We start from the raw sequence: 13,969 nt of genomic DNA, 5'->3' as shown, positions 1-13,969 counted from the left end.
CAGGATCCTGTTGACAATCCTCCAATTAAAACTGGTCATTCACTTCTTGAAGGTTTGTGGGACATTGCCACGGCTGAGATGTCACCTACAAATACACAAATACACTTTACAGCAAAATCCTGTGTAGCGCTTTGAGGTGTTTCAACAATGTGGTAAGCATTATTATTACATTATGTTATCAGCTCTCCAGAAACAGTTCTTCAACTTGTAGAGCTTCTTGCAATAAATCCTGTGAAGCACTTTGAGACATCTCAATGATGTGATAAGGTGCTATATCAAATGCAAGGATTACAAGACTGAATAACAATTAGAAACATTTTTAACAAGCTTTCCATCCTTATTTTACAACACCCACAAGCCTTTTCACAATTTAACTCATTATCTAAAATGCAGCAGGTAATAGTGAACTCGGAACGAAGAAAATAATCCCAATCAGGCATTTAGCACCTTCATTGTGACAGGGAAATGAGATTGGGTCATTCAATCTTTGAAATTATTAGAAATTTGAGCCTGAAAATGGCCAACAGCAACTGACATTCTTTTTCAGAAATTGGCACATTCAATAAAGAGACTTAGATAATGAACTATCTTTCCAATATAAAATGTGCTCTAGGGAGAGAAAAAAAAATGTACTAAGGGTCTGGACTTCCACCGCATTTGCCATTTGGAGCTAAATGTCAGATGATAATGGCTTGATAGAAATGCAAACCTAAAAATCCCATGAGGTATATTCTTTTAACATTTAGCTTTGTTAAATACCTTAGCTTATACTATTGCTAAATCATTTCCGTTCTTCACAGATGCATTTTATTTGAAAGGAATACTTTATGCGGTCTCAATCACTGCAATTCTGCCAAACCACAGACCTATTTACGAACAGCCAAGTAACTCTGCATCCACAGGGAATCAAGTCTGCTTCTTATAACATCCCTTTTAAAAAAAGGTTATTTGGGAAAGCCAGTCCAAAATAAATGGATGAGATTGCACGCAGAATACAAAATTCAGAACACAAAGGAATCGAAATAGTAAAATATCACTTGCACACTCCATACCTTATGCCAATCACGCCAAAGCACTTCACACAAGAGTTCCGTAGAAATATAACGATTGTTACTTATACAGCAAAATGAGTTTGGGGATGAAGGGGAATGTTTGCCAGGAAAACAGAGTTAAAATCAAGTTTGTATTTTTATGAACTCTTGGGTAGGCTCAGCACCCTTAGTTTTATATTTAAGCTTAAGTTAATTTGAAAAATGCTGTGCGCCAGGGACAAGATGAAAAATGAGCACAGATATTTTTCCATTTAGCGCTATTACAAAGGGCTGAAATTTTCCAGTGCGGTGTCTATGTTGCTGCTTATTGTTAAGAATCTGTTCCACCAAGAATCAACATGATTCTTAAGGCTGAGACTTGAGCACCAATGCACCAACTTCTAATCATGTTTTGTGCCACAATGTACTGGCATCACCGGGTTTAAAAAGCGAATATTAAAACAATTGAACTCATAAAAAAAAAACACTTTCTGAAGACTGGAATTCCAGACAGTGTGAGCCACCAGGAAGTGGTGTAACACATAGGAATTCTTAGCTAGGGCCAGGCACATGGTTAACGTAGAGTCGACCGTACAGTCTTTCAACATTCAACCACTAAAGACGTGCAGTGATGTTTCCAAGAGACCACTGATCTGAGAATTTCTTTTACCAGACATCTCATTCAATGACAAGCTTAATAAAGTATACCCCAAGATCCAGTTTACAACCTGGTCAAGTTTAAAGAACAGTTCTAATCTGTGGACAATATTGTGCTGCACTGGCCTGACCCTTTTGCTACCCTGCATTTATTATTAATAAATAATCCTTACATTTTGTATAGCACCTTTCATACAGGACATCTCAAAGTGCTTCACTGGATTATACTGCAACGTGAAGTGAGTGTGTGTTTTGTTGGCTAATGTAAACTTTTAAGTCAGTAAGGTTGGTACCAAGCTCAAAACAATATATCTTGCACTTCAACGTGTTGTCCATCACAACTTTAGTTTAGTCTGGACAGCCTGAGGAATTCAGTGCCAGGGGAAAATAGAGAATGCTAATTACTAGATCTGGAGAAGCATTTACATTGTATATTTCCTGAGCCTAACGAGAGTTGTTTGGAGGTTTCACTATGGGTTGGAGAGGGACATGAGGTGAATCCAGCCAAATCTGGTCTCACCAAAGTCCCCATATCTAGTAATCGGAGTAGGCAAACCTGACTGTTGCGTCTGAGGAATCCCAAAGACAATTAATTGGATGTAATTGTCAACCAACGGCTACCAACATCATCGCCCCGCATTTTAACTGAGAATTCAATTCAGCTGCGAATTTCCAAAATTTTTAAATACATTGCTTTTTTTTTGTTCACTTTGCTAAAAAAATCTTGAGAATAGCCTTTCCTGTGTTTTATATTCAAAGGTCAGATAGGAAATGAGGCACAGAAATGCTAAGATTGGTAAATGTTAAAGGCAACATATTGACTGCATTTTTATGACCTACCTCAGTGCCTCAGGGTCTAACATTATGTGTACGTTGGGAGACGGAAGGGGGAGGGGAAAGAGGGAAAGAATGCAAGATGTAAACTTCAGAAATAAGTGATAATAATAATAATCCTTGTATTTGATATAGCACCTTATCATGTCTTGGAGACGTCTCAAAGCACTTCACAGAATATACTGTAAAGTGAATTGACTGTATATTTTGTGAGCGAAACGTAGCAGCCAATTGTGATAAGTAATTTTTTTATCAACAATGCAACCTTCAGCAACAAGCTGCTAGGAGATCTGGAATAGGGATGAGAACATAGTTAGGTAGAATTGAAGAAAAAGCAAACATACGTGAAAAACGCACTTAGACTACGTGAAACTCACAGATCACCGGGGGGTCTGCAATTATGAGACTCGATCAGCATTTCATTCCACAAGCACTTCCAGTTGATGCCGGCTCCTAGAACTCCCTTTGTTCAAATCTACAATCCATTATTCTTAAAGAGTAAATATATTAAATGAGATAAAGAAGCTTCCTTGAAAATAAAAAAAATTGACCGTGGCAGCAACGTATCTCCAATTTATTGTTGTAACGAGGGCGAGGCTCTGGTCAATGTCCGTTAGGGTCTCTGACTGTTGCACAACCCGAGGAATTCATGACATACACAGAGGAACGTTGACAATTCCTCTCAGCAACCCCCCCACCGCCACAGTCAGGCTACCAACCGTTTGTGAGATTCAGGAAATGTTACTTAACCAACCACAGCAGATATGATCAACATTTAGAAACCAAATAAGTAGGAAATCAGTCTTTTAACCCTTACAAGTTCACAACACGTTCAGATGAAAAAAGGCCTCTTGGTTCATTTGATCTCAGCCTTCCAGAGTATCCAACCTGACGCCTTCCCATTACAGAATCAAGCCCTTTCCTGAAAGTCAGTTTTGTGGTCTCTAATTATTTATTACCTCCTTATTAACCTCTGTTTAAATATATACTTCCTGGTGTCCATCCTAAAATTGCTCTGATGCCTCTGAACCTCTCCAGGACCCACTGAAGTGTCCCTTTTCAAGGCCAAGGATCCATGATTTATCTAGTTGCACTTCCTTAATGGACACATGCACATTTGAGCGAAGATGTAGACACAACAACATTTGACTGATATGTGCAGCTCCAAACCACGCAGAAGAAACCAGGTCTGTGGGATCGCAATCAGATGCAAAACCAATAATGGAATTGAGTAAGAGATCAGAAAAATATTGCACAAAACAATTTAAAAAACGAAATAAAAGCTGCCTTTTATTTAGTAGTGGCCTGAAATTCCACCTAGTCTTAGTCGTCAAGTACATTTTGCTTCAAGATTTAAGATTACGTAGAATTGTAGAAAATGTTTAAAATTTTACGTTAATTTGGAAGTCAGTTTTGTACATTCTTAAAAAGAACGAATTAAAAATCTTCCACCTAAATTTTAACACAAAACAGTCTCACAAGCTAAGACTGGGTTGAATTTCAGGCCACAAAAGATGCATTTTGCATGGAAATTCCTGAAGAGTGTCAGAAAGTTGTATTTTTATAGCACCTCATTATGTTGAAACATACGATTTTCATTAATAATTAGCAAATAACACGGGAGAAAATTGTGAATAGTGTCACGTATTCGTTAACGTCCACTTGAACAATTTCCCAGGTGGGTGGATCTTGGTTTGACATCTTATCCGAAGGACCACAAACCCATCAATGTAAGGCTACCCATTCCTCAGAGAATCAAGTACAAAACTCTCATTCTTATCTTCAAGGCTCTTCAGGATCTTGCTCCCCCCTACCTCACTGACCTCATAACTCCATAGCAGCCTATCCGCTCCCTCCGTTTGGCGGACACTGGCCTGCTTCAGGTCCCCCACACTTCCCACCTCACCATTGGCGGTCGGGCATTCAGCATCTCTGCTTCTATACTCTGGAATTCTGTCCCACAATATCTCCGCCTCACGCCCTCTCTTGCCTCCTTCAAGTCCCATCTAAAGATCTTCCTCTCCAACCGTGCTTTTGGCCACCCTCCCAGCCCCACCCCCCTGCCCTCCTCCCCTTCTGACCCAACACCCAAAGCCCCTGATTGTCCAGCGCCCTGGGACTTCTTTCTGATGTGAAGACCACTATACAAGTGTAATTCGCTGTTGTTGTACCCAGCAATGCATTGGAGAGTCGGCCTGGACTATAAGATCAATAATAACAAATTGTATTTATTCTTCATGTAGAGAATATTTCAGAGTGGTTCACAGAGATGGACGTCAGTTAAGCAGTGAGGGAGAAACGGTTAGGGAAGTGACCGTGAACACGATCAACGTGATAGTTCTTTTCATAAATAACACACAAGCAAGGGCAGAGATGGAGTGGGTGAAAAAAGGTTGTTATGGAGAGTGGGCCACCGTGGCCAAAGGCTTCTTTAAATATCTTTATGTACAGTTTCTAATCCAGTTCCGATTTCACTAGAGAAACCGAGTGATTACAGGAGCTTTAGAGATGGCAAGTACATGATCCTTAATGCAGCTGAGTATTACTGAAGTGCCGAGAAACCTCAATCAAGTGCAGCTTTAACAACCTAGTGTGGGCCTGTCAACAAACCACCCATCGGAAAGGGTTAACACCATTCTTCTGCCATGTTGCTGCTGAAATGGCACCAGATGATGAAATCATGCCACACTCGATAATGTTGGCCTGTTTTTTAAAGGAGTGATGAGAGCTGGTTTCCTGCAATGCAGGATAATGAGGTGCTGACAAGTTATTATGGTCCCATCCACTACAAGTTGGCAAGATGGGACTCTCTTCCTACAATGCATAGCATTGCACCGAGGTGGATGGGCTGGCCTGATGTGCTGAGTGACATACATGCAGACATGAGCTGTGTGAGGAAACGTTTCGGTTTGGAAAAAACAATATAATCCATATTTAGCAGCAGCAATTTTTTTAAAGAAATACAATGAAATTTTATAGAACGATGTTAAACATGGGGGTGTAGTCTGCAACCTTTCTCGGGTTAGGCTCTGTGTGCCCCTGTTCACCATTATCCTCACCGGGCTCCATTGCTGTTCCCCAGCAGATTGATTTCAAGATCCTTGTTTGATTTTCAAATGCTTCTATGTCCTTGCCCTACCCTACCCCTGTGGTTTGCAGTCTCACTGCTGAGCTCACCCGGGCCAATTGCCCATCCTATGAATGATCTACACCATTGGCAGCCTAGCTTTCAGACATTGTGCTCCTGCTCTCTACGGCCTTGCGCTCTCCCAAAATCTTGGCTTTGCGCCCATACTCTGCTTTCAAAATTCTTCTAAAAGCCAACCTGTTTGACTGTGCTTTTGATCATTTTACCCCTGTATTCCTCACTACCTACTTTTTCCCACCATCAGCGGTCGGTGCTTCTGCCTTTCTGCCCTTGGTCTCCGGAACTCCATTCTGTAGTCCCTTCCCACATCACCTTCAAGGTCCACCTCAAGACCTTGCCCTTTGACCGCACTTTTTGTCATCTTCCCATCCCCACCCCTGTTCACCCCATTCCTTCTGAATCCAACCACCAGCTTAGGTGCAAACACTTGACTGTCCAACACCTTGGGGCATCCTCCCAAGGAGTCCTGTAGCTCAGTGGTTAGAGCACTTGCTTTGCAAGTGAGAGACCTGAGTTCAATTCCAGGCAGAGCGAAACCTTGGGCAAGTTTCCTTACTCCACACGCCTAATAATAATCCCTCCAAAACCAAAAACAATAATAAATTGGTCATTTTCAATCTACGACTGTTTGTGGGACATTGCTGTGCGCAATTGACTGCCGCGTTCGCCCACAAATATACAGTCAATTCACTTTACAGTGTGTTCTGTGAAGCGCTTTGGGACGTCCTCCCGACGTGAAAAGCTCTATATCAAATGCAAGGATTATTATTATTATTAAGGCGCTACATAACTGCAATTTGTTGTTGTTGCCTCTGTAAAGTGCTTTGAGGTATAATCATACTGAAATGCGCTGTGTAAATGCTAGTTACTGTTTGCCGTTCTTATTCCATCAGCAACAAAAGATCATTTTTTAAAAAAATAAAAGATACATTTTAATAGTGCTGACATTTCATTTTTAGTAAATTCAGAATTCACCACAATTTGTGATATTCCTGTTGTGGTCGGGTTCGTTCATTTCGCACCTAACGAGATCATCAATCAATCCTTGTACATGTTCAATAAACAGAGATGTCCTTCAATTGCTCTGTTAAGGTAAGTGAACCTCTGATCTGAGCATCTTTGTCTGACCTCTGAATCTGTGTCAGAGACAGATTTTCAATTTCCCACTCGTATTTTATATTCTTATTCTCTGAATGAGTTTGGTTAAATATAATTAGTGCTATTAATGGGATTGAATTAATGGGAGCAGCGTGCTAATGAACTATTCATCTTGGACACTGTGCTGTGAGTATCCACATTTAACCCTTAGAGCACTGTTCTGGAAATGCCAAGTTTAAGAAAAAGCTGTTTAGTCTCATTCACTGATGCTAAAACAATATCACATTAACAAAGCTGCTCAAATGTCAAGAGAAGCTTTGTTACTGATGCTATTACATTCTTTATCACAAACCCGTAATTCAAAGCAATTAATTTTAAAGATTTGTTTCTCACAATTTTCCTATTTTTTATCCATTCTCTCTATTTTGTGTTTTGACTTTATTGATGTAACAGTAAATAATAATCCTTACATTTGGTTTCATGTCGGCAGGATGTCTCAAAGCACTTCATAGGATTTACTGTAAAGTGTACTTGTAGGTGAACGTGGCAACCAATTTGCATGTAGCAATGCCCTACAAACAGCCATGAAATGAATCACAAATTTTATCTGGGGGACTGTTATCCAGGACATTGAGAGAAACTCCTTTCTTTTTTCAAATAGTGCCATGGGATCTGAACAGACTGAGAGCGGATCTCGTTTTTTACACTTCATCTGAAGGACGGCACCTCTAACAAAACAGTGTACCCCCCAGTACTGTAGTGCCAGCCTCGACTATACGAGTTTAAAGTTTCGACATGGGACTTGAACCCTCAATTTTCTGACTCAGAGATGAGAGTTCTATCGATTTAGCCAAGCTAACACATTTCATATACTTAATTAACTTCACATTTTTATTGAATAACTTCTTTCCCTCACCCCATTTTTCTCCCTTCCTCTCCTGAAACTGATTGTTCATGTTCAAGTACAGTTTTGGATTGCAGCTGCCCTGCAACACCCAGATCAAAATGACCATTCTGTCATCAAGTTCCTAAACAGCATCAGTAGGTCATTCATTTGTGGAGCTCATCAAAGCCAAGCTTGATCCCATTCTACGCTGACCCGTGCACACGTAAACTGCTGGAGAATGATAATGAGCAGTGGATTTTCCACTCTATCCCCTCACTGCTCTTAGGCCAATTGCAGCACTCCCACTGATTCACTCTTACCATTATTAACCGTTGGCTTTTGTCTTGCTTGCTGAGGCTCAACAGCCACATTAACTAACTTAAACCTCTAAGTTGTTGTTGTTGTTAACCAGATCCAGGACCACAGAACAGAACCTCACCTAAACAGTTACGAAGAATCATTTACCACAAGAGGTGAGAAAGTAGCTGTCAGTTAGGAGACACAGACCGCATCCACTAGCCACTGCCAGTGTGCAGTGGTCACTGGCCCCATTAAAAATCCATTCATGTTTCATATTCACCGTTCAGCAAATTATCAGAACCCACATTCAATGACTGCCTTGTATTCCATTGCTAGTCAGCTTCAATCTTAAACATATTTATTTTGCAAAGACTTTGCAAGGATCTGTGGAACAGAATTTCAGCAGTTACTCAGTAAGAGTAAGATGCACGTAAACATGGTGATGGATTTCCGTGTGTATCAGACATCTGGCTGACCAAACAAAAAATGCGTACACCCATGACCATCAACCTAGAGATCAAAACCTGCTGCAACATTTTTCAAATTCCAGGTTACCGTTTTAATAAAGTGACTGTTGAAGGATTTATTGTGGACGGGTGTCCCTTCTGCTTATCTTACCTGTGAATGGTATCCTCCAGCTGCTTCGCTTTGAGCTCATCCTCCTGGACTTGTTTATTCCTGGCTTCCTCCTCTGCAGCAGATACAGCTGGCGTTCCTTGTAGCAGCCATTTCTCTCTCATGGCTTTGGACTGGGTGGAAAGGAGAAAGTGTGTAAAACGTCTTAATCAAGCTAAAGACCACAGATAGTGATCTGAGGTTTGAAATTCCAGACATCTGCAATGTTTTGTCTTAATATTTAACATGGGGCAAAACTGTCAAACATTCTTAAATTCAGACTGAACTTAAAAGCTATTTTTCTGCAATTTTTCAAAAGAAGCTGACTTCTCAATTAAGATAGAATTTAAGAAATTTCCACAATTCCTCACCATCTTAAATGGTCTAATACCTTCACCAAACTTTGCATGCCCATTATTCCAGTCCTCGCCTATAATCCCTCCATGCCCTCGCTCAGTGGTGGTCAATCCTTGGCCCACAGGCTGGAAGTAGCCTATATCGACGTCAACAAGCGAAACATTCACAAAAGTCCTGGTAAATTGTGTTGAATCAATAGTTTTAAGGCATAAATCCAAAAATATTCAATGAACAAACTTGATTTTGTTGGCCGACCTAAATGGTTGTCCACCATTACCCTACTACCTCTGCGTATCTGAGCTTATCTACCCCACTCCTGTGATCGCCCCTCTGCTTCACTATTTTGGGTTTGCTGCCCTCTCCATGCCCCTATTCTTCAGCTACAGTGCCCAAACCTCTGGAACTTCCTTCCTTTCCACCCTCCATCTCAGTCCTTCTCTATATGTCTTGAAAACCTCTCTTTTACCACACCTACGTTATCTCACCCTTCATCTCTTCCGACAGCACTATTGGGAAGTGCTCCAAGACATTATCCTAAAATTTCACAGCCTTGAGACCATTTTGAATTTTAAATTCTTAAAGTTTTAAAATTGTGAAAAATTCCTCTTCTCAAGTTTCATTTGGAAGCAAAGTTTTCTGCAAATCTTAATAAGAACCAGCTTCCAAATTAAAACTGAAGTTTGGAATTTTTCACCCTTCGGTGCGATATTAAATTTTAAGACAAAGTGGTCCCAACAGGCTAAGAGGAGGTGGAACATCAGACTCAAGGAATGTGAAAGCCATTTGTTCAACAGGCTGGTCAAATGCCAATGCATAATGAGGTTAGTTTTTGTAAAAAGTTCACTTTCTAACAAACTGAATTAATACACAGTCCGTAGGGAAGCCTTTCTTTGCAGGTTTTATTTATTCTCTCACTGGGAAACAAGTTGATCTGCCTATAGTCCATATTGAGGCCTGTGACTGTAAGCCTGATTTACTCTCCTGGCCTGATTTACTCTCTCTCGTGGTCTGCCTGCCTCTTGTCTGTCTGTTCTTTCTATACACTGCATCTGCAACGATGTAAGTAGATGCAAAGTAATCTGTATTATACTGGGAAGCAGCTTCACATGGAGAAAGGATATCCTGTCCTGTAGCTCAGCGGTTAGAGCACTCGCCTTGCAAGCAAGACACCTGGGTTCAATTCCAGGCAGAGAGAAACCTTGGGCAAGTTTCCTTACTCCACACGCCTAATAATAATCCCTCCAAAACAATAATAAATTGGTCATTTTTAATCCACGACTGTTTGTGGGACACTGCTGTGCACAATTGGCTGCCGCATTTCGCCCACAAATATACGGTCAATTCACTTTACAGCATATTCTGTGAAGCACTTTGAGACGTCTAGAAGATGTGAAAAGCGCTATATCAAATGCAAGGATTATTATTATACTCAGTAGCAAAGGTGGATTTCAGTGTAATTCATGATTGTTCCTTGAATGTTTCCAACAAACTTGATCAAATACTAAGCTATATCCTGAAGATGTTCATCTTTGTCACCTTAACTCAAAGTGTGTCAATCTAACCTGCTTTCGATCACTGTTGAAGGCACACAATGTCCTTTACAGGGATGTTGGTGCATTGGGAAGGAAAAGAGGGATTTCAGAAAAGAGCAACAAGAAAGATCTAACAGAACTGAAGTACCTTCATGGAGGAAAAAAAGATGGGGTGGGGAAGAATGGCTCTTCAAAATGATGAGAGTAGGCAGCTGGGTTCAGCATCTCACCTGTGGTACTTCAGCTCTGCCCCAGTATGGCATTGGAGTGTCAGCCTAGACTTGAAATTCAAGTACCAATGTAAGCTTGAATTTACAACCCTCTGAACCAAAGATGAGAGTGGTACCCTCAAATCAAGAAAATATATGAGTTATTACAGATGTAGTGATACTCAGAGAGGGCAGCTTAATGAGTCTTTTCAAGGTCTGTAAAATATTTAACCCCTCCCAAACAAGATTATTTCTGCATGCCAAAACACATAAGGCTCAACTCACACATCACTGGATGTCAACCAGTGCCAGAAACACGTGTGCTTTCCACACTAAGAAATGGCAACAAGAAGTGATAGAACTTGTCCTTCAGGACAAGTGAAGGAAAGGTCACAGGGAAAAGTACAAAATATAAACAAGACAAAGAAAAGAAGTCGGATTCCTATATTAACACTCACTGATATCTGAAGCAATGATCTACTGAAAGTGGCATCTGTCGGGTTGCCTTTGCCCTGGAGCTGTGAAAAATGGTTGGAAGCGTGTGAATAGGGACATGGGGATTGCTTGTGGGGATTCAGCACTTCACAGTTTATTGAAAGAAATGCCAGATGCAAATTACATATGATGGTGACTTCATTGGTTTGGATTTCATCTGAATTATTGAAAGCCTCAATGCCTTGCCAGTTGAGCATGGCCCAACAATGCAATAAAAGAAATGTAATGGGCTCATTGCAGCTCATTCTGAGATATTCTTTTAACTGTTTTTCATCTTTTTGCAAACAGAGAGTTGTTGGGATATGGAATGTCCTGCCAAGTGAGATGGTAGAGGCAGAGTTCACTGTGGGTTTGAAGAGGGAAATAAATGGGTACCTGAACGTTGAAGTCTTGAAGGGTATAAAAATAGGGCAGGTCAGGGGGATTAAAAGTACATCTTGCTCTGCGACCTGGTGTAGACTCTATGGGCCAAATTACTTCTTTGTGTGCTGTATAAGAGCTGGGAATCTAAGCTGGCATTGTGGAGAATTTCACCTCTATCCTTTGCTAAGCAATCCTGGTCACCACTGTTATGGTGAACTTATGCTGGTGACTGCAGTCCATTGCTTTAGTGCATCTATTTGGAGGGAGAAAGCAACTTTGTGCTTCTTCTTGCACGAATGAAAATTGGAACTGGTGTCTTGGTGTGCTAATTGCTTTTTTCCACCACTGTTAAAAGATGTGAACTTTTGTAAACTTCTTTTACTGCTCCCTTTTACCTGTAATTCTTTAGAAGCTGAGCTGTCAACAATAAGTAGGAATGAGGCATCATGACAGTGTACTTCACACTAATCATCTATGTCTATAATAGAATGAAATAACTCCATGAGTGTGTGCGTCAAAATGGAAAGGCACAGAAAATGAAAGTAGTTCCTCTGTGTGAAAGTACATTCCTATTTGTTTAAAAAAGTGGGGAGGCATCTTCCAACGTGTCCAAATTGGATCAATGACATGCCTTTTCAATTAAGACTGAATTGGCATGATTTGGATGGATAATTTCTTTGGTGCTCATCCCTAGAGATGACAAATACAGATGTTTCTGCAGTGGCTTGAATCTTGCCTTTTCAGATCTCAATGCAAATTCATAAGAGAGTCTTCAGTGATGATTTGATGGATGACTGAGGTTAGCACCAGTAAAGATGGGATTCCGTCATAGCTTTCACTTGATCTAATCAACACGGGTCTCAACATGGATTAGTTTCTCTTTAATGTGCCGTCCACCTCTTTCATCAGAGTCCACTGATTTACAAGCCATTTGTTACAAAGTCACATCTCCGATGTCCCACCATTAAGCATGCTTAATCCTTCTGCTGAATTGATTTATTGGAACCTTCATTGGATTTAAATTAAATCCATAGATCACTCCAATGCTTCGCTTTTGCTTGATATCAATATGTCCTCCTGTGAACCGTGAAGTACTGCTTCATAGCTATTGATGTGTTTTTTGATGAAAAGAAATGCCACTTGGAACCAGTTAAGGAATCCACAGTATGCGATTCCATAAAATGACGTTATGTACATGATATTTGTAATCAATACATGTTTTAGGTGGTGCAGTTAGAAAGAAAATTGTGCTTTCACATCTAGTAACTTGCATTCAAATGCAGCCCAGTCTAATGAGAAAAATGTTTTCTTTATGTGCTGGCTGTTACAATCCTGGACAGTATCAATCAATTTCTTAGTTGACGTAAGCCCAAAACATAAAACTGATTGAAATGCAGGGGGGTTGGGGTCTGTTGGGAGGCCCTGGTTGGTACAGCGCTGCAAACTTTGCTCTGCAACTGACAGCAGTGTAATTGAACTGGAGAGTGTTTGAAATTGACACCGAGTAAAATACATTGAATAATGTGGCATTCTCCAGCTCCAAAATCCTTACACTAGTAATCAGAAGATTTGCCTCTCCCCCCAGCCCCCAGAAAAGAAATAATTGAACTCACGAAGGAACAGAATAGTTCAGAAGAAGCCGTGAGATGTGAATTGAACTGAACAAAATTCTCTTGCTGGCATTAAACTGAGTCTACTGGCAAATGTCATGTATTACATGTGCCATGAATGAGCCCGATTGTGTGGAATTTGTGAAAGAAATTATAGCATGAAACTCTGGCACCAGTCTCCTACCTTGTGATGCTGCAGCTGAAGTATTTTATCCTCGAGCTGATGCCTCTTGTCTTCAATTTCTGCTTGTCTCCGCCTTTTCTCCTGCGAAGAAAGATAAGAGATATTAAATCTGAAGTTGACTGGCTTCCTATTAGAGGTATTTTTAATGGCCTTTGTTTTGTCCTCATATGCACAAAAAAGTTATGAGACTTTTTTCAATCGAAGAAATTCAAAATATTTAACCGTTGAAAATTTAGATTTTCTCTGACGTACAAATCATTGGGAAACTCGAACAAAGCATGTTTTATTATTCAAGTCAACAGTGAGTTCATTCTGTGACACTAAATAAAAGGGTTAAAGCAATATGGGGAAAACTAAATGTTGCTTCAGTTTTCTTCCTAATCCATTATACTAGTCATAATAATAATAATTATGATAATAATACGGTCGATCAATCGACGACTGTTTGTGGGACACTGCTATGTGCAAATGGCTGCTGACAAAATATACAGTTAATTCACTTTACAGTATATTCTGTGAAACGCTTTAAGATGTCTCGAAAACGTGATAAGGTTCTATATCAAATCCAAAGATTATTATTATCATTGCATTATCAAGCAGGACTTTACCATGTATATAACATGACAGAGGAGAAACCAAAAGAAATCTGT

At 40.2% G+C, this 13,969-nt stretch overlaps 1 protein-coding gene across 2 annotated transcripts in view; it reads right to left on the bottom strand.

Moving 5' to 3' along the window:
* Positions 1 to 13,969, bottom strand: part of palm2akap2 (palm2 and akap2 fusion) — a 157,691-nt gene that overhangs the window by 78,159 nt on the left and 65,563 nt on the right. For both annotated transcript variants that reach the window (XM_007892034.1, XM_007892033.2), the window contains exons 3-4: positions 13,320 to 13,400; positions 8,573 to 8,703 (exon numbers count right to left, since the gene is read on the bottom strand). In XM_007892034.1, coding sequence (XP_007890225.1) covers positions 8,573 to 8,703; positions 13,320 to 13,400 — 212 coding nt within the window. The remainder of the gene's footprint in view (positions 1 to 8,572; positions 8,704 to 13,319; positions 13,401 to 13,969) is intronic.

This window comes from Callorhinchus milii, unplaced genomic scaffold (assembly GCF_018977255.1).
Source record: "Callorhinchus milii isolate IMCB2004 unplaced genomic scaffold, IMCB_Cmil_1.0 Scaffold1, whole genome shotgun sequence".
In the NCBI taxonomy this organism is placed as follows: domain Eukaryota; kingdom Metazoa; phylum Chordata; class Chondrichthyes; order Chimaeriformes; family Callorhinchidae; genus Callorhinchus; species Callorhinchus milii.
The sequence above is the reverse complement of the archived record's forward strand: the minus strand, read 5'-3'. Positions and strand labels throughout refer to the sequence as shown.